The 25,309-nt window shown below is 39.4% G+C and overlaps 1 protein-coding gene across 1 annotated transcript in view; it reads left to right on the forward strand.

The window, feature by feature from the left end:
• Positions 1–25,309, forward strand: part of FLT1 (fms related receptor tyrosine kinase 1) — a 205,990-nt gene that overhangs the window by 123,417 nt on the left and 57,264 nt on the right. The window contains exon 16 of the mRNA XM_044668966.1: positions 9,087–9,218. Coding sequence (XP_044524901.1) covers positions 9,087–9,218 — 132 coding nt within the window. The remainder of the gene's footprint in view (positions 1–9,086; positions 9,219–25,309) is intronic.

The following is a 25,309-nucleotide window of genomic DNA, read 5'->3' on the forward strand; positions in this document are numbered from 1 at the left end:
AATGAAGTAGCCCCTGCCTTCAAGTTTATATCTATTGGGGTAAACAACATGTGCACATATAAGTAAACTCAAAATTAAAGAAAGTTAATCACATCATTTAGAGAGGGCTGCATAAATTACAGAGTGGATCAAGAAAAAGTTCAACATAGGAAGATGTGACACAAACTGAGCTTTGAAGGACTAGAAGAATTCTGGGTTGGGGTAGGGGAGGGAAGAGGAGGGGAAATGAGCAGAAGCAGTGCATTTCAGGCAGTGGGCACAGCCTGGACAAACACAGAGAGAAAGCGAGATAGAATGTCACCTTTGATGAATGTTAAAAAAATGCCAATTAGATAGAATCTGACAGTGTCTAAAGGAGAATAATGTGCAATAAACCTGAAAAGGTAGGCTGGGGCCAGATTTGGAAGAACTTGAAAGGTTAAATAAGTTTTTCAACACCCTCTTTTTCCATGAGAGTACTAAAAGGGAAAGTTTCCTGCTACCAGTAAGAAGTTGACACCAGATGTTCCATTCCTTGGTGATGAAATTTAAGGAGATGTGACTTTGACCTGACTGATAGAATCTGTCTATCTAAATTCTAACCCAGTTAAGAAGATGCTATATTGATAGATACAGAAATATTAATAATAATAATAAGTAGCTAGATGGCTTGATGGATAGAGAACTGGACTTTGATTCAGACTTGAGTTCAAATTCTAGTTCAGATACTGACTCTGTGCCCCTGAGCAAATCACTTAACCTCTCTCAGCCTCAATTTCTCCATCTATAAACTTATACCACCTACCTCCTAGAATTGTGGTAAAAATCAAATAAGATTTGATACTTATGCTTTACAAATATTTGATTTTTACCACAATTCTAGGTGGCATGTGGTGCTATTGTCACCATTTTATAGATGGGGAAACAACAACAAAAGCACTCTCCAAACCTGAAAGCACTACCTAAATGCTAGCTTTGATAATTATGATAATAATAATTCATATATAAAAGACTTTTAAGGCTTATAAACTACTTTCTTCACATTAATCCTGTGAAGTAGATTTTCTTTGTAATCCATAATAGTATGAAGAATTCCTGTTGAGGAAACTTCCTCTGTTAATGGAGATTTGGCAACTATATTGCAATTTATAATCTTAGATAGTTAGCGAGGGGCACTGATAGATTAAGTAACCAATACAGAGTTACACAGCCAATATATGTTAAAGAAGGGTCTTGAACTCAGGTCTTCCTGACTCTAAGATTGTCCCTCTCTACACTCTGCCACATTGTCTGTCTTAAGGTAACTCACGTAAGTGTTATTATCCTCATTTTACAGAGGAGGCAACCTGATGGGAAAATTTACCAAAATTTAAGTAGTAGAATATTATCCTATTTCTGTGTCGATTGCCATTGAGAGGAACAAATCACCGAAATCTGTCTTCATCAGAATTAAGAGATGCAACAAGGTTACTTTATGTCCCACAAATCTCAATATTGGGAAAAGTCATGAAAGATGATAAGGTCTTCCTGACCTCTGTGACATACTTTATGTTCAACAGTAAGTGCGTATATGAGTATGGCCAGAGCCCCTTCCATGTTCCTGACACTAGGATGGCTACTTTGTGCTATATAAAAATATAAATCAAGATCCTTTCCCTCAAAGGACATTAGGATCATAGCTCTAGAACTGGAAAGCACCTCAAAGGATATCTATTTCAATCTTTTTATTTTACAGATAAGGAAACTGAGGTTTAGAGAGGTTTAAACAATTTTCATTTTCGCAAGTTCACCTAGGAAAGTAGGTTGAGATTTGAACTCAGGTCCTCTTGACTCTGAAGTCACACTGTTCATTCTACTATACCACAAACTTATAATCATCATTTCCAGATATTATGCTAAGTGCTGTGATAAATACACAATCCCTGCCCTCTAGGACCTTAAAATCTAATAAGGGATTTGGGATAAAGACACAAATAACTAGGCTCCAAGTACCATATAAGATACCAACAAATTAATACAATGTTCACAGCAGGGAGCAATCACTTCTGATTATAATAATCAGAGGGACTTGATAGAGATGAAGACATTTGATCTGAGGTTTAAAGGATGGTAAGAATTCCTATAAACCAAAATTGGGAATGACAATGATGACAAATGGTACTCTTCCAGTCCATTAAGATACCTTGAGCAGATTATGCATCACATACACACATTACAGTAGTTTAAGCACTTGTGGGGACTTCTTAAAAGGATTAGACCATTGAATATCGAAAGCAATAGGCCTTTGTTTTTTTGCATTTTCATTCAAAGAAAGGCTACATGACATAACTTGATGCATGGAAGCACAGCGATGGAGAGAAAGAGGGCCAAGGAGGGAAGAATCCACCCACAAAACCAGGGCAGGACCCATCCCCTAAACTAGGGGCAGCAGCCAACAACTTCAAAGAAGGTTAGGGAAGAGCTATAACCTGGGATGTTGCCAGAGCCTCAAGCACAATGACCACCTGGTCATACCAAGAGAAAGGAATCCCATGAGAGGCTTAGTACTCACAACAATTCTCTGGTTTAAAGATGGGACTCCTAGATCAATACTCCCTTTACAGTCAGGACAACTCAGGGATACAGATGAAGGATGAGGATAAGGAGGATATAGGGTCTCAGCCAAGAGACTAAAGCCTGGAATTCTAGCATTGAAAAATTCCAGATTCATAAGCTTCCAGAAAAGGGAAGGAGTGTCTGGCAAGGCAAGAGGAGATACCTTGAGCAGATTATGCATCACATACACACATTAAAAAAATAAATGTGCCCAGAAAATTAGAAACTATTCCAGACTACCACAGTCACTTTTTACAACCTAGATCACGATAATGTTCTGACCAGAGAATAAAGATCAATTAGTCAAGATATATTTATTGTAGGTCCATTACATTCCAGTCAGTCACTGTGCAAGGATCTGGGGCTATGCAGACCAAAATGAAATAGTCCTTGCCCTCAGGGAGCATACATTCTACTGGGAGAAATAACATACACATGTAAGTAGATATAAAATACAAAAATAATTTCTGGAGGAAGGCAGTAATTTAGCTGGGAAATCAAGAAAGACCTTCTTTTAAAAAGTGGCATTTGAGCTCACTCTTAAAGAAAACTCAAAAAAAAAAAAAAGAAAAAGAAAAAAAGCTCAGTTCAGTCATTTTTCAGCCATGTCCAATTCTTTATGACCCCATTGGGGATTTTATGGACAAAGGTACTGGTGCACTTTGCCATTTCCTTCTCCAGCTAATTTTTCAGATGAAGAAACTGAGGCAAACAGGGTAGAAAGACTTGTCCAAGGTAACACAGCTAGTAAGTGTCTAAGGCCAGATTTGAACTCAGGAAAATGAGTTTTCCTGATTCCCAGCTTATCATTCTATCCACTGAGTCACCTAGTTGCCCATTTGAAGAAAGCTAGGGATTCTAAAAAGTGGAGGTGAAGGAAAAAAGTGTTTCAGGCATAGGAGACAGTCAGTACAAAGGTACATAGATGGGAAATGGCATGTTATGTGTAAAGAACAAAACGATTGCTAGCTTAGCCACACATTAGAGTGTGCAACAGTTAATAACACCATATTATCATATCATAATATCATCATAAACCTGGATAGGCAGTTTAAGTTAGGTAGCTAAGGGCTTTAAATGCCCAAGAGGGGAGTTTGTATTTGATCCTAAGGGTAATAGGGAGCCGCTGAAAGTTACTGAATAAGAGAATGGCATGATTATTCTGTGCTTTTGGGGTATCATGTTGGTAGCTGTGTGGAGGATCATCTGGTTGGAACAAAGACTTGAGACAGGAAGAGCAACGTGGTAGAAACTGTTGACATATTCCAAGTGATAAATGATGAGGTCCTGAACTAGGGTGGAGGCTGGGTGAGTAGGGAGAAAGGAATAGATGCTATAGGTTGAAGTTGAATCAATAACATCTGGTGATCACTTAGTTATGTGGAGTGAGATTGAGGGGTCAATGACAACAGTGAAGTTACAAACATGGGTCCCTGAAACAATCGATGGTGGTGCCCTTGACAGAAATAGGGAAGTCTATCAAATGAACTGATGCAGAGTGAAGTGAGCAGGACCAGAACATCATACACAGGGACAGCAATATTTTTTGATGGAACAACTGTGAATGATCTAGTTATTCTCTGCAATGCCATGATCCAAGACAATCCCAGAGATTCATGATGAAAAATGCCATCTGCCCCCAAAGAAAGAATTAATAGAGTCAGAATGCAGACCAAAACACACTATATTTCACTTTCTCCTTTTTTTTATTTGAAATCGCTTCCACAAAATGACTAATATGGAAAAATGTTTAACATGATCATACATGTTAATCTATATCAGATTGCTTATATAGAGGGACTGCGGGAGGGAGGGAAAGAAGAAGAGAGAGATTCTGGAAATAAAAAAGGATTTTAAAAAAGAATGTTCAAATATTTTTATATACAATTTGGGAGAAATTTTTAAGAGCACAGAAAAACAAAAAAATGAAAGAGAAAAGTCTGGAAGACAGGCAGATTTTAAGAAAAAGATAACAAAATCAGGAATTTAAGATAGAAACTGTAGCACCCAAACCTCCAATAATCAGAATTTACTGTTCTATCATAATTTAAGTTTTGCAATGTGCTTTCCCAATAATTGTACAACAAGGTAGGGAATACAAATTTTCTTCTCCCCATTTTACTGAGATCAATGAAATTCCAAGATAGTAAATGATTTTCCAAAGGTCACATAACTAGAGACTGCCAGGCCAAGATTTATTCTCAGATCTCAGAATTTCATATCTTACCACCACAGGCTCTGACCTTTCTTCTAAGCTCTAAACTCACATCTCTATATGTGGTCCCCTGAGAGTCAGAAGATACATGACTGAGTAGCATTTCATCCACATGTTCATGTACCAAGTTCATTATCTTATCCCCTAAACCTACCCTTCGCTATTATTATTTCATTTCCCAGCACTACCATTCACTTATGTCTTCCATAACATCAGGCTCACAGAGTCTTAGAGTTAGAAGGGACCTCAGAACCCCATGGTCTAACCTGAACAGAAATCCTCTCTACCACATCCCTGACAAGTGATCCTTACATCTCCACTTGAAGACCTCCAATGAGGGAGAGTCCACTATCAATCCATGCCCAATGTGAATAGCTCTAATCACTGGGATATTTGTTTATTTGCCTCACATCAAGCTTATACCTATCTCTCTGTAACTTCCAACCACAGCTCCTAGTTCTGTCCAAGAGGCCAACAAAGTAAGAAATACCTTTTCTATATGACCACCCTGAAAATATTTGAAAATAACTCCCTCTAAGTTGCTTTTCTCCAGATTCAACGTCCTGAGCTTATTCATACAATCCTTCTCTGGTATGGTCTCCATTCCCCTCACCAATTGGTTGCTCTATTCTAGAAGTTTGTTAATGCCCTTCCTAAAACTATGGTGTCCAGAACTGAACCCATCTCCCATCTCCAGGCCCAACTCTCAGCCTACTGAACCATCTAGCTGCCTATATAGCTATATCTATAAATATATATATGTACATATATATATATATACATATATATATAGGAAATTTATTTGTTGCCTTCCCCATTATGTGGATGGTTTTTTTCATTCCTCTTACTTTTATCCCCAAAGCCTAGCATAATGCCTGACATATAATAGACATTTAACAAATATTTGTTGCATGATGAATTGAATAATTTATTGATTGAAGTTCCTTGCACCTCTTGAATGAGCAATTACTCTAGAATTCTATGATAGGTAGCATAGAAATGCATTCGTAGTTGTTGAAGATGTAAGTTTTAAAATTAATATTCAATGCCTCTAAAGTATGATGTTTATAAGGATTTATTAAATGCGCAGGGAAAGAGTCCCAAGTCACCCTTTACCAAGCTGCTTCCTCGCCAAAAAGCCCCTTCACCACGCCACACACACTCCTATCAAAAACAGCCCGTGAAAACCCACAACCAATAGGAAAAGGCTTAAGGAATTTTGGGTATGGTGAAAGGGAGTTTGGGTAATGTAGTTTAAAGGGGTACAAGGTCTTTTCAATTTTACATTCCCCCCTGTGATCCTTTGGGAGACCAGTCTCCCCAATGGATCATGAAAACATAATCAAATTAAAGTTTACAATAATTCAGAGATAAAAGAGAAATAAAAGGGAGAAAGAATGGAACCAATGTTCAGTGCATTGACAAAAGCCATTTAGGGGGCAGTCCCCTTTCTGGCATAAAAGTGTCCATTCAAAATAAATACATTCAACCCATTCCACTCCCCATAGTTCAGTCAACTGCACCCCAAAGTTCAATTTGGATCTTCATGATCCAGTGAAGGCTCTTCAGGCATCTTCATGGTGCCTTCTCCAAGCAGGTTCATTGTCTGGATTCTGGGGAGATGGCAAATTTCTTATCCTGAAATTACTCTCAAAAGAATTTAAACTTTACATTATAGATTATAAAACATACATTTCCTTCTGAGAATTATACAAAGATCACACTCTTCAGCATTTAAGCAGGACTGTGATTAAATTACTACATAACAATTACACAGAGGAGTTTGCTATTGGGAAAGGGCACTCCATGAATATGCTTTGCATTACCATCTTTTTCCTAACTAATGACTTTTACCCATCCCAGGCTAGGTCCTCATAACCACGTGCCTAGATTACTGAAACAGCCTCCTCACTGGCCTCCCTAAGTCCAGTCTCTTCCTGCTCCAATACATCCAATTACTGCCATACCCACATCTTCAACACATCCTTAATCACTGTCCTAATGAAAAACCTGCGTTGGCTCACTATTTCAAGTTCATTATCAAGTTCAGGCTCCTTTGCCAGGCTTTCATAGGATTCTTTTTTTTCAACCCTTTACCTTCCATCTTAGAATCAATACTGTGTATTGGTTCCAAGGCAGAAGAATGGTAAGGGCTAGACAATGGGGGTCAAATGACTTGCCCAGGGTCACACAGCTAAGAAGAGTCTGAGGTCTTCCATCTAGGTCTGGTTCTTAATCCATTGAGCCAGGATGCCAGGGGCCAAGATGGTGCCTTACTAGCAACAAAAGCTGAAACTGCTCTGACAGTCCTCCAAAACCAATCTTTAAAAAGCACCTCAAAATGACAGTAGTCAATCCATTGAGCCACATAGCTGCCCCCTCAAAGACTTCTAAAATCTGAAACTCAACTTAGCCAGGCAACATTTTCCTCACTGCTCCTCAGCACACAGCTTTCACTCTGATCAATCCTGCCTCATCCTTAGCCCAGTGCCTTTTGTCTTCCTGACTTTGTTCATGCCTCCCTCACTTGGGAATATCTCCCATGTTTTTTCCCCTTCCCAAATTCTCAAAGCTGATCACCGGGCCCACCTCTTGCAAGGAGGCTTCTCCACTTACTTCAGCCTCTCCTCTGAACTCCACAAGCATTTAAAGACTATATTAAATAGTTTATAACTAATTGTCCTCACTGATTTGTATTATTCCCTACTGTCATTTTTGTTAGACATAAGCTTCTGGAAGTAGGGACTTTGTTGTATTTTGTATATGCCCAAAAGAGAGCTGAACACATATCATATGGTCAATAAATAATTGTTCCTGGTGACTCAAGAAATGTCAGTAGCTCCCTATTGCCTCAAAAAATCTTTCACAATCTGGCTCTAACTTATCCATCCAGACTTTCTATAATATCACTCCCTTTCACACACTAATTGGTCTCTTTGCCTGGCATGGACTGCCACCTATACCTAGAATACTTTTCCTCCTCACCTCTGCCTATTGTAATATTTTGTGGTTGTTCAGTTATGTGCAACTTTTTGCAATCCCATGGACCATAGCACACCAATAATGTCTGTGGGGATTTCTTGGCAAAGATACTAGAGTGGTTTGCTATTTCCTTCTCCAGCTCATTTTATTTTATTTTATATTTTTAAGGGTATGAACTCCAAATTTTACCTGGAAAAAAATTAAGCTGATATCTGGCAGACCTTAAATCTCTCAGTGAAGTCATTTTTATTCATCAGTTGTGCTATCTTCAGGTCCAATTCATTTTACAAAGGAAGAAACGGACACAAACAGAGATTACATCACTTGTCATGGGTCATACAGTGAGCATCTTAGGCGAGATTCAAGCTCAGATCTTTCTGACTCCAAGCCCAGCACCCTATTTATTGAGCCACCAAGCTGCCTCCTTATAGAGTTTAGATGCATTTTATGATTCTCCTTGTTACTGATGTCCTTCCCTTTAAAAAATAAAAATAAAAATTCATATAAATTTTGTAGTAGCTTACCTATGCATCTTATTTCTCTCCAGTAGAAAGTAACTTCCTGGAGAGCAGGGGCTCTTTTCATTTTTGTTTGCGTGTCCCTGCCATCTCATATGTTGTTGTTGTTCAGTCATTTCAGTCACATATGACACTTTGAGACCCCATTTGGGATTTTCTTGGCAAAGATGCAGGCTTGCCATTTCCATCTCCCACTCATTCTACAGATGAGGCAAACAGGGTTAAGTGACTTGTTCAGGGTCACACAGCTAGTAAATGTCTGAGGTCATATTTGAACATGGATTTTCCCAAATGGCATTCTTCCACTATGCCACCTACTGCTTCTTAGTAAGTGCTTAATAAATGCTTGCCAAACTAAAATGAACTGGAATTAGAATGAGTCCTTCACACCTACATCCCCCATGTTCTTTTCACAATGACACCCTACATGATGAGGGTTTATGTCTAGGCAGACCAATGGTAAGACATGAAATCCTTAGATTTGTCCCCGGAGGGGGTGCTTCTTTTATCCTGATGTTGTATTGACCTATAGTGAAGGCTAACTTATTTCATCTTGCACTTTGAGGGCCATTGCACAGTTCTGCCTTTCCCATCCTGGACACCATCATAGCAAAAATGCGATAGAAAAAGACATAGTTGAAATAAAACACATAAACAGCATGCAGCCACTGCCAGATTAGGCATGGCTCAGATTTCCTCGTCTGAACACCTCATCCTTGGAAGACGGTGGTGTTACAAATGTCACTGTTGGTGTTTATCATTCAATTGCACTAATCTAAACATCTCTCACTCCTCAGGTATTATTTTGGGACCAGGAAGCAGCACTCTGTTTATTGAAAGAGTCACAGAAGAGGATGAAGGGTTCTACCGCTGCAAAGCCACCAACCAGAAGGGCTCTGTACAGAGCTCAGCATACCTCACTGTGCAAGGTAAACAACAGCCTGAGAAAGCAACAAACAAGAAATGGTTCAGACATCAATTTCCCTGTTTGCTCAAATTCCCACCTCTCTGCCCTCTCCATTCTTTTCCCCATCTCCTTCCTCCCCTCAAAGGGGTCTGCCTCTGTCTGGAAGCCTTTAGTTAAAGAAGCTGGCTGACTAAGCCCTTCTGTGAATGAAAACCCAGCAACCTGAGGGAAGTTTCTGTAAGGGAAATGGATCCGGGAAGAACGGAAGCTGGTGGCTCCCAAAGTGTTTATGTTGACCTAAACAGAGTGATTGCACCAGACTCCCACCTGTGAGGAAAACTGGGTGAAGGAGGGGGAGATGGGTGAAGATTAAAAACAGCATAAATACACACACACACACACACACACACACACACACACACACACACACACACCATTCATTTTCCTATTCCAGTTCCCACAAACCAAACAGATGCTGGTACTGCAGTGGTAACTGAATGAACTTGGTTTCAGCATTAAGTAGACCATAAACTATGATCAGAGGTCAACACCACATAATAAACACAGCCACATTTAAGACAAATATTTCAAATGTTTCCTCCTCGTATCCCTCAACAGCAAAATATGGAAAAAAAAAAAGACCCGACCCTGCTAGATTCATGTGGCTCCCATCTAGAAAAGGGCTTTGCTTGAAATTTCAGTTCTCTGATGCCAAGAATCATCAAAACACAGAGTTCAATAGCCTCAGCTGATGCCAAAAGAGCACACTTCAAATGTAAATATCTGTAGCATGTAGAGATAATGAGAAATTTTGTACTTAATTGGCAGAATCCTTTCTTCCCTTCATCCTCTTTTTTAAAAACCCTTACTGTCTGTCTTAGAAATGATAACCAAGTATTGGTTCCAAGGCAGAAGAATAGTAAGGAAGTAACATGACCAGGGTTACATAGCTAGGAAACAACTGAGACCAAATTTGAACCCAGGACTTCTCATCTCTAGGCCTGGCTCTTCTTGCACTGAGCCACCTAGATGCCCCCAGAATCCATTCAATGGCAGAAACAAATCTCAGGAAATAAGTCTCTTTTTAGAATGGCCAAAGATAAATTTCAGAATATTGAATAGTAAAGATTTTGTGCTCTTTATGTATATTTAAATATGTATAAGGTTTTACTTTGAAATTTTATCCTTTTCTAGATATAAGTAACTTTACCATCCTTAGAAAATACTTTGCAAGAGTCAGTTTGGTGGCACAATGAACAGAAATCTATTTTCTCTTTTTTCCCCTATGTTCCACTTCCTTTTAAAAGAAAGGAAAAATAAAGCAAATATGTAGAGAACAGCTGGGTGGTTCAATGGATTGAGAGCCAGGTCTGGAGTTCAGAAGACTTGGGTTCAAGTCTGAGTTCAGTTACTTCCTAGCTGTGTGACCTTGGGCATGTCACTTAACCCTGTTTGCCTCACTCTTGCCTTTATGTCTTTTTTTTAAGGTGAATGATTATTTTTATTGATTAAGAAAAATTTTCCATGGTTACATGATTCATGTTCTTTCTCTCCCCTTCTCCCCCCCCCCCCCCGCATAGCCAACATGCAATTCCACTGGGTTTTACATATGTCATTGATCAAGACCTATTTCCATATTATTGATATTTGCACTACAGTGATCGTTGAGTCTACCTCCCCCATCATGTCCCCATTGACCCATGTGATCAAGTAGTTGTTTTTCTTCTGTGTTTCTGCTCCCACAGTTCTTTCTCTGGATGTGGATAGCATTCCTCAGAAATGTCTTGGATCATTGCATTGCTGCTAGTAGAGAAGTCCATTACATTCGATTTGCCACAGTATATCTGTCTCTGTGTATAATGTTCTTCTGGTTCTGCTCATTTCACTCTGCATCAATTCCTGGAGGTCATTCCAGTTCACATGGAATTCCTCCAGTTCATTATTCCTTTTAGCACAATAGTATTCCCTTACCAACAGATGCCACAATTTGTTTAGCCATTTCCCAATTGAAGGGCATCCCCTCATTTTCCAATTTTTTGCCACCACAAAGAATGCATCTTGCTTTTATGTCTTAAAGTTTTTAAGTCAGAAAGTCAGGGTTTATGGGGGAATGGAGAAACTATTTCACAAGATTCTCGCGACAAAAAATCTGGGAATTTCAGTATTCTAATATCTTTTAAAAGAGTTTTTAAAAATCTTTTTAACATTTTAAAATTAAAATCTTTCTTTAAAAGAACTATGTGTTTTGAATATAGTGATAACTACTCAAAGTGCCTCCTTTTCCAATAATGTTTCAATTCTTCTGAATACATAGTTATTATTATTCAGTTGTTTCCAACTCTTCATGACTTCATTTGGGGTTTTCTTGGCAAAGATACTGGTGTGGAATGTCATTGTCTTTTCCAGCCCTTTTTACAGATGAGGAAACTGAATGGGTTAAAGTGACTTGCCCAGGGTCACACAAGTAGTAAGTGTCTGAGATCAGACTCGAACTCAGGTCTCCCTGACTCCAAACCCAGTGCTCTATCCACTGTGCCTTCTAGCTGCCATCTGAATACATAGGTGAGGATCAAATTAAGTGACTCTTCCATTAAACTCTATAGCTTGTGATTCTCTCCAAACAAGAAAAACTACTTCTCTCCCCTTTCACAGTGCCTGTCTGTAAGCATTATCAGTAGCAGCAGCACTAACATGGGACTAAGGGATAGTGTTGCTGAGACACGAGGAATCAAGAAACAGTGACATTGTTTACTACTTGAGGGCAGCTATGTAGCACAATGGGAGTCAGGTAGATCTGAGTTCAAATATGTCCTCAAACACTTACTAGCTAGGTGACCTTGGGCAAGTCATATAATTTCTGCTTCACTTTCCTCAAATATAAAATGGAGGCAATAATAGCACCTACCTCAGAGTATTGTTTGAAGATCAGATGAGCTAATATTTGTAAAACATTTAACATAGTGCATAATACATAGTAGGCACTATATAAATTGTAACTATTATTGTTATTGTACATTGGTAGGGAAAATTATTTGTAGCAACAAAAACTCAGTCCTTAAATCATAGAAGGAACTTCATATGCCATCCAGTTCAGCACATATATGAACAAGAATTTTCTATGCAACATCCTCAACAGATGTCATCTTAAATACCTCAATTGATGGAGAACACAGGATAGCTCTTTCCAATTTTATATGGCCTTTATTAATTGTTATGAATTTTTACCTTTATATTAATCCCAAGTGTACCTCACTCTACTTTCTGCCTAGAGCTAAGCAAAATAAGTTCTTTATTCAAAAAACAAACTTTCAGATACTTGAAGACCATAATCATGTTCCTCCCAAGTCTTCTGGTCCTTAGGATAATGATGAATGAAGGAAAGAAAAAAAGAAAAAGCATTTATCAGTAGCTTATTGTGGGGAAAGTCCTGTGTTAAACAGTGGAGATAGGGGGCAGCTGGGTGGCTCAGTGGATTGAGAGCCAGGTCTAGAGATGAGAGATCCTGGGTTCAAATATGACCTCAGACACTTCCTGTGTGACCTTGGGCAAGTCACTTAACTGCCATTGTTTAGCCCTTACCACTCTTTTGTCTTGGAACCAATGCACAATATTGACTCTAAGACAGAAGGTAAGGGATTTTTAAAAAATGGAGATAAATAAGGGAAAGTAAAATAATCCCTAATCTCAAGACATTCACATTCTAATAGAAGAAGACAATACGTACTGAAAATTTCTGCTGCAAATAAGATCTAAAGGTCCTTTGGTTTTTATTGCACAGTGGCAAAGCAGATTAGTAAGGCATCTTCTTTAAAACAATTTTCAATAATAAATCCATATCCCTTTCTGAGGTTGAGTTCTGAATGATCTCCCTCCTTTCTCTTCTCTCTCCTTACTCCCTCTCCTCCCCCCTCCCTGAGACAGTAAGCAATTTAGTATAGATTTCCCATATGCAATCACGTAAGACATTTTTCCATATTAGTCACTTTGTGGAAGAGATCTTGAAAAGGAAAAAAGGAGAAAGAAAGTGAAATATAATATGGTTCATTCTTCATTCAGATTTAATCGGTTCTTTCTCAGAAGGGCAGATGGTATTGATAGTGCCAAGGACTTTGGTGCTGAGAATTTTTTTCCCAATTCTTCAATAGATGTGGCTATAGGATGGGGGTAGGAAGTTGTCAGTCTATATCTCCATAGGAGGCTTCTTCCCTGGATTATGGCTTGTGGGAGCCAGGCTGAGAGTAAGATTAATTGTCTGAAGGATGCTGCTATTCCCAAGTCTCTTAAGCTTATGAGTCCAACAATATCACAGACTACTCTCCTAGCTCTTCCTTAGGATACCTTGCTGCTTCGACTAGGCTTGCTTGCTTCCCCTGTTTTAAGTCAGTTAGTTGGCATTTTGGGAAGAAAGTGAAGGAATATGGCAGTTCATCCTTCAGTTCCTTCAAATGACCCTCATCATCCTGGCCAACATCCTCTGGGATCATTTGAACATGTCAGTGTCCTTCCTGAAATATAACAGAATCAAACATGTTATTTCATAATTCCATTATGGTAGCCTAAGACCAAATTCTTTTTTCGGCTACCATGGCATACCATTGACTCCCTTTCAATTTAAAATTCACTAAAAGCCTCAACTCTTTTTTCACATTGTCTGCTTTTTAACTTATCTATTTTACATTGCCTGCTTCATAATTTACTTATTTAGTTGATCTTCTGAAATCATGATACTGAACTTTAAAGTTATTTCCATAAATTTCATCTTATTAGTTTCAGACTGGCATTGCAGACTGTCAAGATATTTTAGAATCATGATTCAGACATTCTCCCAGTCATTTTTAATAATTTTATTTTTCTCCAAGTAAATATAAAAACAAATTTTAACATTCTTTTTAAAAACTTCTATTTTCTAATCTAGCATTGACAGTTCATGTCAATTTGAAGGCCATTTCTTAGTTGCTCAGTGTTTCAGTTTTTCCTACCCATATAGTTATAGTCATTTCCCCACTTAAAATGCTTTGTGCAAAGAAATGGGGGTCTGTCTCCAGAGGGATCCCCAGGGAAAACTACTGCATCTGGTTCTCCAGTTCAGATTATCTGGGAGTTTCATTGATCTAAGAAGTTGCTGTATGTGTCAAAGGATGGGTAGAGTGTGTTCCATATCCTTTGAAGCAACTCAGGAATGGATGAGATCATAGATCAGTTTTAGTATTTCAGCTTGTCTGTCAAGTCTGTAGTTATTTATAAAGTGCTTACTATGTGCTGGACCCTATATCAACTGAGGATACAAAAGGTTTGTGTGTGTGCATTGTGTCTATGGGTGTTTTTGAGGTTTCTCAATAACTTAAGAAATTTAAAGACAAGCTAGGCTTTTTCCAAAGTCAATGTTGAGAATTCTTCTTGCCCTGTGCATATCAACTGGCTTATTGTAGATGCTTAATAAATGTCTGTGGTTTAAAAAATAAAGTTACTGGCCATGTTTAAGGTACAGTAACTTTGGTGAATGGACATTGTGACATTTCTTTTGTTTTTTAATTTTTTATTCATTTTTTTAAACCCTTAACTTCTGTGTATTGGCTCCTAGGTGGAAGAATGGTAAGGGTGGGCAATGGGGGGTCAAGTGACTTGCTCAGGGTCACACAGCTGGGAAGTGTCTGAGGCCGGATTTGAACCTAGGACCTCCCGTCTCTAGGCCTGACTCTCAATCCACTGAGCTACCCAGCTGCCCCCTATGACATTTCTTTTGGCCTATGAGCACATAGAAATTTTTTTTGGCCTCTTTCCTCGTTCTTTTGTTGTTGTTAAGTTGATTAATGGTATCTGAGTTGTTGTGACCCCATTTGGGGTTTTCTTGGCAAAGATACTGGAATGATTTACCATTTCCTTCTCCAGGTCATTTTACAGATGAGGAAACTAAGGCAAAGAGGGTTAAGTGACTTGCCTAGGGTCCCACAGCTAATAAGTGTTTGAGGTCAGATTTGAACCCAAATCCTCCTGACTCCAGGTCCAGTACTCTATCCTCTATGGCTCCTATCTGTCCATTGAAGAACTTCCTTGTTCTTAGCTGTGGTGAAATACTAAGCTCTTTGTCATTGAAAATATACAAACAAAGGTTGGATGACCTGTCAGACCAGGGATCCAAACAGTGACCATCTGTCAAGGATGCTATAGAAGAAAACATTGCATTGGATCAAAGGTTCCTCTGGATTCAACCCAATTCAATACAATAAACATTTATTAAATGCCTACTACATACAAATGACTCTGGAGATACAAAGAGAAAAAGGAAAACAGTTCCTAACTTTAAGGAGTTTACATCTTATTGGGTGAGTACTATAAGTAATCAGATTAAACTATACATGATCATTTAAGAAGAGATCGAACACTAATAGTTTTCAAGTCTAAGAGTCTACAGAGGAAAAAAGTCAACTTAATAAGCACTTATTAAGTACCTGTTGTGTGCCAAGCACTATGCTAAACGTTGAGGATACAAAGAAAGGCAAAATCCAAAGCAAAGAACAATCCTCAAAGAACTTACAGATTTATGATTTTAAGATACTATGGAAAGGACAGCTAAGTGACTCAGTGGGAGATCCTGGGTTCAAATCTGGTCTCAGACACTTCTTGGTTGTGTGACTTTGAGCAAGTCACTTAGCCCCTATTGCCTAGCCCTTACCACTCTTCTGCCTTGGAAATGGGACTTGGTATCACTTCTAAGACAGAAGGCGAGGGTTTTTTGAAATAATGCTCTGAAGGAATGCTGTCATGAAAGGACTTCATGTTTCTGATGAGAGTTGGATGTAATGACCTCTGTGGTGCCTTCCCACTCTGAGTCTGTGATCCTTTGAGCTTACTGGATAATTGGCCTCCGGTTGAGTGAGATGTTACTGTCTTAGTGCTATACTTCTGGTATGTTAGGGGTTAAATCTATTTCTATGGGCTAGTCCAGCAAGTTCATCATGATTTATAGCATTGTTTCTATGGGAAAGTACACTGGGCTCCAAACACCTGGCAAATGAACTTTGGGAACTCCATCCATTCAAAAGTGGAGGACTATCTATCTAGTATTTGCAGAGAGTGAACAACTCTCATTAGAAGAACTTTTTCTTTTCATTTAAGTTTTATTGCCTTTTGTCAATATAAATCCTCTATAACCAAAAAAGAAAAATTAATCAAAGCCTAATAGGCTGCATTGGCAGCAGCAGCATACACATTTTGTACCTGTAGTCTCCTACCCCTCTACAGAGATGAGTAAAGTTTGTTTCATCAGCTGTTCTGTTGGATCAAGGCTGGTCATTAGAACTAATCAGTTTGCTTGTGTTTTAGAAGACACCCTATTCCAGTGTTGGTGAAGGTAGTCAAGTTCGCATGCCCAAACTGCAACTTCAAGAAGCCTGTGAGCCCCCTGCATTACCCCAGACAGCAGAGAGAGGAAATGCTCACTTTAGGCAGCTGGACAGAGGGACAGGGCATGCAAAAAATGTCCTCAGGCACTGGGCAGAGGGGAAACAGAGCAGCTCCCTCCCCCTCGCCCCGTGCCAGCTGGGCATACATGCCAGTACTTCCTCACCAATGCTGCCCTATTCCTTCCTACTTATTGACATGATTCATCAGGCAACCATCCTTTATTGCCATGCTCACAACATCTTAATATTGGTAGAAAGACCTCACACTTGTAAAACACTACATCTAATCTCCTTTGTTTTTCAAACCATTCCAGCAACATAGGCAAGGCAAGTATTACTACATATGAAAAAACTGAGCCTTAAAGAGATGAAGAGATTAGCATAAGATCACATAGAAAAGTGGTAGAAAGAAAAGAAGTCCTGGATTTATACTCATAGGATGTGGGTTCAAATCTTTTCTCTATTAGTACTTGTATGATCAGTCATTTTACTACCCTGAACCTCTATGACCTCATCACTTTTGGCTGAACTATTGCAGTATCCTTTTTGAGTCTCTTCCTGCTCCAATCCATTTTCCACAGAACTGCCAAAAGGGGTGTCCCTCAAGAACAGGTTAAATGATGTCATTCCTCTGCCTAATGAGCTCCAGTGGCTTCCAATTGCCTGAGGGACAAATTACAAACACTTCTGATTAGCTTTTATAGCTCTAAACTTTCAGCCTAGCTTCCAGACTTATTTCATGTTCCACTCCTTCACACACATCCTAACCAAATGAGCCTACTTGTTGCTGTCTCTAAATGATGTTCTACTTTCCATGTTGGCACACATACACTGTCCCTCATGACTGAAGGGCAGATTCTCCTTACCAGTACTGCCACTTAGAATAGCTAACTCCCTTTAATCTTAACTAAAGTGCCATGTGGGGCCACGAGATGGTGCAATGGAGAGAGTACCAGGTCTAAGTTGGCAAGATTTATCTTCATGAGTTCAAATGGCCTCAGACACTTACTAACTAAATGACTGTGGGCAAGTCACTTAAACCCTGTTTGTCTCGGTTTCCTCATCTGGAAAAGGAAATGGTAGACCATTCCAATGATCTTGGCCAAGAAAACTCCAAATGAGTTCATGAAGAGTCAGATGTAACATATTACAACAAGTGCAACATGAGGTGTCTCCCATTCTCTGTAGTAACTAATGGCCTTTCCACAGAAATTACTTAATATGTTGCATCTATTTACTGATATACATATTGTTCCCTGCTTCCCCTGTAGAATGTAAACTCTTTGTGGGTTCTTCTATCCCCAGTGGCTAGCGTAATGCCTGAGACATAGCGGGGACTTAATAAATACTTGTTGAACTTTTGAATTCATGAAAAATGAATGAATACATAAATGAATGAATGAATACATGAATGAATGAATGGAGCTGGTCAAGATGATCTCTAAGGTCTCTTTCAGCCCTGAGTCCTAGGCACTTATTTCTGGTCTATTACCCTAGTCCTGATCCATTCTTCTTTCCACTGCACCAAGTTCCCTCAAGTCAGTAATAAGATTGTAAGCTGTTGAAGAGCAAGCATCGTAGACTTTGTATCCTGTACAGTGTTGAGCAGAGGGCCACTGTTGCAGAGACACACTAGACAAAGATTTGCTATTGATGGATTCATTTTTACTTGAAGTCTTTCCTTAAAATGTCAGAAAGTACTCTGGACTTTATCCAAAAACCTTTACAAAAAGAATTCCGATTAAGATTGAAGCTTATCTGAGAAATTAATGTGAAATGAGTCAAAACTATGAAAATATTTTATATGAAGTTTAATGACATTTTTGCTCGTGTATGTTGATTAGGCTGTTTGAATCTGGGATCCCCGAAGGATGAGATAATCTTTTGGGAAAGGGATGTTTGAACATTCACATTACATGGGTTATATGACAAGTCAGCATGTGTGTGATAAATGTATTTTTCCAAGTCTGGAGCCTCTTACTCATCAACCTTATAACTTACTAAGCAACAACCTTTGATCTCTGGACATTGTTCAAAAGAATTAGATACAGTGCAATCAAATAATAGCTTTAGGGTTTTTTTTTTATCAGCCTGATAATTCATTTTTGTTTCTTTCCCAAGCTCTTGGTAGATTTGGTTTTGTGTAGTAGCATAGAAATTGTTTTTAAAGACTCGTATGGATGTTTTACATTGGCCTATCTTGTCCAGTTAAGCTTAGGAAATGAAGCCAGGCAAAGGACTTATGTCTGTGGCTATGTTTAACAGATTTGAAAAGAGGCTGGTGAATTAGTCAGGAAGGAAACTGTCTGCTCTTTTTATTTCCTTTGAAAAAGGGTTCTTATACTCATAGATAAAACAATGTGTTATTTTTGTATCTGAAAAAGATGAATGGACCGTGGAATCAAAGTCGCTTCTTTAAATAATCACAGGACTTGTTTGGTTTGGATGGAGCTCATGTGGAGAGCTCCCTGAAAGAAGCTTTAACACTAAAAAACAGCAACACCTAATAGTAATAGTCAAAATAATAACTTCTGAAATGAATACAGCACTCTCGGGGCTGCATTTAGTGAATCTATGACAATGAGAGTGTAGCACATTTGTATGCAAGAGGTTTGGGGGAAGCTTTATTTCTTGGTTATTATTGAAAATAATATGGTCAATCAATTGAATGTGTACTATCAAGAATACAAATTCAATACGTTATCATTCATGCAGCAGAGCATTAAATCTCAGCAGAGTGTACTATTTCTTATAGCATGCTTTTGACCCAAGAGAACATGGTTCATTGAACAGTAACCAGAAGGAGCAGCAACGGCAGCAGGAGTAGAAGTAATAATAGTAGTTATTCATATTTATATCGTACTTTAAACTTTGCAGTGCTCTTTCTATTCGTTAATTCATTTGATTCTCATGACAACCCTTTGAGGGAAGCATTATTTTCCCCATTTTACAGGGATCTACAGAGTAAGTGTTATGAAAAACACAAAGGGACTTCCCCAAGGACACACAGTTTGAACCTTCAGCATCTTCTGGGTGTGATTTGCCCAGTACACTCTGCTAGGATGATACCGATTTACTTGCTTGTCGTATTGTGGGAGGCATATGCTAAGTGCCAATAAAAAAGATTCCCACAAATCAAGAACAGGAGAAGCCCTGGGCAAAACAGTGAAGCCAGCAGGTGTGTGTTTGGCATCCCCAGATGTCCTCCCATTTTAGGCCCTTTTCTTCCATTCAGGCCCCATCACCAAGAGAGGAAGGCAATCTCTCTCTTCCCAAAGGAAGGTCTCCCTAGAGCTCATTACATTACTCTTCCGGAAGAGTTCACTTTTTCCATAAGAACTAGGAAAGGTCTAGCCAAAGAAATGGTAATGGGGAGAGTTGAAGCTCCAGTGGAAGGAATCATTTAGGTCCTAGAACCTACCAGGTCTGATCAACCTTTTTTTTTTTGGTCAAATCAGAAAAGACTTGGATTCAAATTATGACTCTTTTACAAAATTCTTGGGCCATTCTAAGCAAGGGATTCTCTATTACTCACTTCCTTCCTTAACCCTTGTAAAATTGGAAGAACAATCCTTGTAATACTTCTCTTATAGAAATATGGCATTATTGCTGTCCAACATCATATTTTACAGGAGAAAAACGGTGACCATTATGTCATATCTCTTTTTTCAAGGGATCAGATGGAGAGCCAGGTAACTTGGTATCATCAAGGAAGAAATCCATGTAAAATAGCCACTCTATAATATTCAGCTAAATTCTTCCTCCCTTTGGGCTTGCCATAAGAGCTAAGCCAGCTTGGAAGTGACCAGTGGGCTGAGTTTGCTCTTCTCTGCCTTCTAAATGTGCCACAGTCTCGTCCTCTCTTGGTTTCAGGGTTGAGAACTAGGACCGTGCTTACTACAGGCCAAATCCCATTTCAAGGAAGATGACTGTAACACAGAAAGATTTCCTAGCTCCAGGCAGGGACTCACTTAGCTCAAGCAAGATTCCGGTCAACAAAATTCCAGTTTAACCAAAAAACAAAAACCCCATGATGTCGTAATGAGAACGTGCTATGGAACTCTGCCTGAGGAAGTTCCATTTGGGGCAACTATTTTAAACACTCTCAGGATTGGGGGACTTCAAATTCCATTCAAATCTAAATGCTTTCGTGTCCTGCTGCCCTTTGCAGCCTAAGATGAAGCTGCTTATCTCGTCCTAGAAATATGTAAATGAAAAATAAAGGCAGTTTTTGTCCTTTTTTAGCAAAAACTGTTATCAGTCCTGCTGTCCATGGGTTTCCTTGTTTGTGATGTCCCTTGACCTTTCTGAAAACCATTGTAAGCATAGGAGTCGAAGCTCCCAACTGAGATGGTTTCAATCCAATTCAATTCAATGTCTAGGCTTCACAGGCTCACAGATTTAAAATGAGAAGGGATCTTAGAAGTCATCTAGTCCAACTCCCCCTTTTTATGGGTTCCAGATCAAATACACTCAGGCCCTGATCCTCGTGCTACTGTGACACTGTAATAACCCTGTCTTCCTCAATTCCCAAATATGCTACATGGGCAGGGGCATAGGGGACTAATTATTATGAAGTTAAGGCTCCCCCTCAGACTAGTTACACCGAGTGAGTCATTAAATGGCTCAATTTTCCCATCTGTAGGTTGGGATAACAAAAGCCCTTTCTGCCAGAAAAGATAGGTAATAAAAATAATGACAATCTACTCTTAGAGAGGTTTTGGGGTACAGTGGGCGAGAATACTGAATGGGAGTTATAAGATCTGGGTTTGAATCCTAAATCTGCCTTAGACTGTGTGCCGATTGTAAGATCCTTCACCTCTGTGCTCTGTGGTCTCTTCATCTGTAAAGCCAAATGATCTTTGGGCTGCCCAGGGCAAGAATGTGTGCCCATTCACCTGCAGCAGTTTTCTTGGTCAGGGCTCTGGCACTTCACAGGAAAAGGGAGTAAAAGAAAGAGTCCCACTGCATTGCCCACGTCCCAAAATGTTTGACTCCATCTGCATCTTGGGTCTGTCGCTTCTCCATCAGCTTCTTTATCAACTAGTCACTGCATTTGCCAGAGTTCTTAAGTCTTTCAAAATTGTTTGCCTTTGGTGCCATGGAGGAAAATGTCCTGTTTTAAGCTATCGAGGCCTTCTTGTTACCCCCAAATAAAAACAGCATCATACTGTGTGAACGGGGAGCTACCCTGAGAGAGATTAGCCTTTCATGCCTCTCATATGGTACCAATATCTCTGTGACCACACGATAAATCATTCTTAATTATTGACGCATCCCACCCCCATTTCCTCCTGCCTTTCCCATACCATATGCAGCTGGGCTATTTCACATAATGACTTCATCAGCTCTCACTGACTGATCAGGCTTAGGGTTAATCTGGGCAGTAGGTAGATGTTCATCCTTTAAGGAAAATATCCAGAGACTCTTGTAAACCTAAAAGTTCTATATAAACATGAGCTATTCATATTAACATCATTAGAGGAAATGTGACTGAAGTCGTAGGGGATAATACATTTCCTTCTGAATCAATAAATACTGAAAAAGAATTCATAATATCTCTGTAGGTGGCTCAGTGGATAGAGCACTAGGACTGGAATAGGAAAGATCTGAGTTCATATCTAGCCTCAAAAACTTGCTATGTGATCCTGGGCACTTAGCTTCTGTCTGCCTCAGTTTCCTCAACTGTAAATCAGGATAATAACATCACCATCTTCTCAGAGTTGTCATAAGGATCAGATGGGGTAAAATTTGGAAAGTACATGACAGTCAGCTCTCAAAAAATACTTGTTTCTTTTCTTACTGGTAATGACTTTGGAGGGAGAATTAGAGAAGGAAAGAGCGAGAGATGAGAGAGACATTGAGAGAGTATACATGGGCAGTAACCTTATCACTCTCACTTTTAAAGTGTCTATGTGTGTGGTATTTCAATTCTTAAAGACAGTTTATAACTTGGTTGTAAATCTAGAGTTTCATTTCCTTCTTAAAGAATTTTTCTTTGAGGGGTTTTTTTTTATTTGATTACTTTAAAATTACATACACAAACTATATTCACACACATCGACACACATGTTTAAGGCCTGATTTAGTCCCACTGAAAGGAATTTTGCCTGAGTCAGGACTATGGAATTAGAGTTCTGAGGTCAGATTCCCATCCTGGGGAATGCAGTGGGAGAGTTCCCACAATCCGAGTGGGCTGCTCCCAGGGCATTCTGTCGAGAAGAGTGTCTGGAGAGGTTTGTCTATAGACAATCCTGTGTATCAAGATATTATCAGTATTTCCACCCTCCCAGGGCCACCATGTCCTGTTGAGCCTATCCCCATTAAGCCACGTGGAAGCCATTTGCAGCATAAACAAGGATGTGTGTGTGTGTAAATACTACAAGTCAGAAAAAGGCTCTGTATTGTGTAGGAGGAAGCTCCAGCTTGTATTAACTTAGAGCTCAGAGTACATTTATCATATGAATGTTATTGAGGGAGAGAGGCATTTCATGTATTTTTTAAAAGGCTTCTCTGCTCATGGTGTGAGTTCAATCTCATGAGGTTTAAGGAATCTTCACAATGATTTAACTGGAGGTAGCATGGTATAGCCGGAAGATTTGTCATTAGAATGATGGGTTCAAATTCTGTCTCCGCTTACTTGTGACCATTGTGATCTGAGGAAAGTAGCCTCTCTGGGCCTCAGTTTCTTCATCTGTAAAATAAAGGGGTCGATGTAGGGGATCTCTAAGGTCCTTTCTCGCCCTTAAATTCTATAACCCTAAATGAATAAAGTTGGTTTCCATTCAGTTTTCTGCTTGGTTAATCTGTTGTGAACAGGGCTCAGGTCATAAACTCTTGTCATTTGGAGATAGGTCAGTCAAGGACTGGGCAGCTAGATGGGTGCAGTGGATAGAGCATTGGGCCCACAGTCAGGAAGACCTGAGCTCAGGTACTCAGACGCTTACTAGATGTGTGACTCTGGACAAGTCATTTAACCTCTTTTTGCCTTAATCCATTGGGGAAGGAAATGGCAAACCACTCCACTATCTTTGCCAAGAAAACCCCATGGACAGCATTGGTATGATACAGTCCATGGGGTCATGAGAAGTTGAACATGACTGAACACTGAAAGTCCAAACCCTTTTTATGAGGGCAGCTAAGTGCTGCGGTGGGTAAAGCAACGGAAACGAAAACAGGAATATCTGAGTTTAAACCTGGCCTCAGACATTTGTTAGCTATGTGACCCTGAGCAAGTCCCTTTACCTCTGCTTGTCTTAATCCACTGGAGAAGGAAATGATAAACCACTCCAGTGTCCTTGCCCAAAACAAAAAACAAATCTAAATGGGGTCACAAAGAGTTGGATATGATTGAAATGATTGAACAACAAAAATCCCACCAACAATCAAGGACCAGAAGCACAGCAAATTCTTATCCAGGGGAATGATGCCTATCCAGGTTCAATTAGAATGTGCTAATGTCCTTTTCTTGATGCGTATGTTAGAAAAGACCCAGTAATCTTAGTTGGGGAGAGATGCATCCTGATTAAGTTGTGTACTAAGAGAAATTACTTTTTGTGGTTTTGTCTGTGGTAAAGAATCTCGGTTGTGAAAAGGCAAATTTCACGAGTGAAAGAACTTAACATGTATAATTCTGACCTGAGTGAATTAGCAACTCAGGGTCAGTCATTTGTCACTTTTAAATCAGATTAAGAGAGAAGAAACTGGGGCAGCTGGGTAGCTCAGTGGATTGAGAGTCAGGCCTAGAGATAAGAGGTCCTAGGTTCAAATCCAGCCTCAGATACTTCCCAGCTGTGTGACCCTGGGCAAGTCACTTGACCCCCATTGCCCACCCTTACCACTCTTCCACCTATGAGCCAATACACAGAAGTTAAGGGTTTAAAAAAAAAAGTTTTAAAAAAAAGAGAGAGAAGAAACTTAGACACACACACACACACACACACACACACACACACACACACTTTTTTTTTTTTTGGTAAGAAACGGGGAAATTGTGCGTTGGGCAGAGTAGATTTGGGAGTCACTGTTCTGGTTCACCAGAAAATCCCTTGAAAAATCCAGAACTGTCTCCTCTCCTCCTCCCAAAGAGGCACCACTTGGACACTTGGAGCTTTTCCTTTCTTCTCTGGGAGTGTCCATGCTGGGCTTTTGATCTCTGAAACCCTTAAGGGAAATTAAGTGACTGAGAGTGGTCCAACTTCATCTCCTCACTCCAAAACAAACCCACTAGAGAGTCTCAATCCCAAGAAGATCAGATCAAGAGAGTCGAAAGAGGGGAGCTCGGATTCCTCCTAGTTAGTACACACAAAAAATGTCCTTCGCTTTTATTTAATTTTTTAAAAAATCTTCTGCTTTGAAGAATTTTGTGAGCCCCAAAGGAGCCCTTTAAGTAATTTCCCCCCCTTTTTCTTTAGAATTTCTTCTAAGGGACATAGAGGAGGGCTAATATTTTCCAGATTTGATACTTTAATGGGCTTTTGTCCCTGTCCTAATTTTTCCTATTTTAAATTTCTCCATTGATTTTTAATTAGTTGTCTCTGGGATCATAGAGCCTGTAAACTCACCAATCAGAACTTCTGTGAACTATTTGAATTTACTCATAAATTAATTAGAATAATAGGATATTATGATTGGAAGTGTGTCTGCTAAGTCATAGCATCTCTCAGTTGGAAGAAACGCAGCCTCAGAAGAACGGTCCTTGGAAACTGGG

The sequence above is a fragment of the Gracilinanus agilis genome, chromosome 3, assembly GCF_016433145.1.
Source record: "Gracilinanus agilis isolate LMUSP501 chromosome 3, AgileGrace, whole genome shotgun sequence".
NCBI classification, from domain to species: domain Eukaryota; kingdom Metazoa; phylum Chordata; class Mammalia; order Didelphimorphia; family Didelphidae; genus Gracilinanus; species Gracilinanus agilis.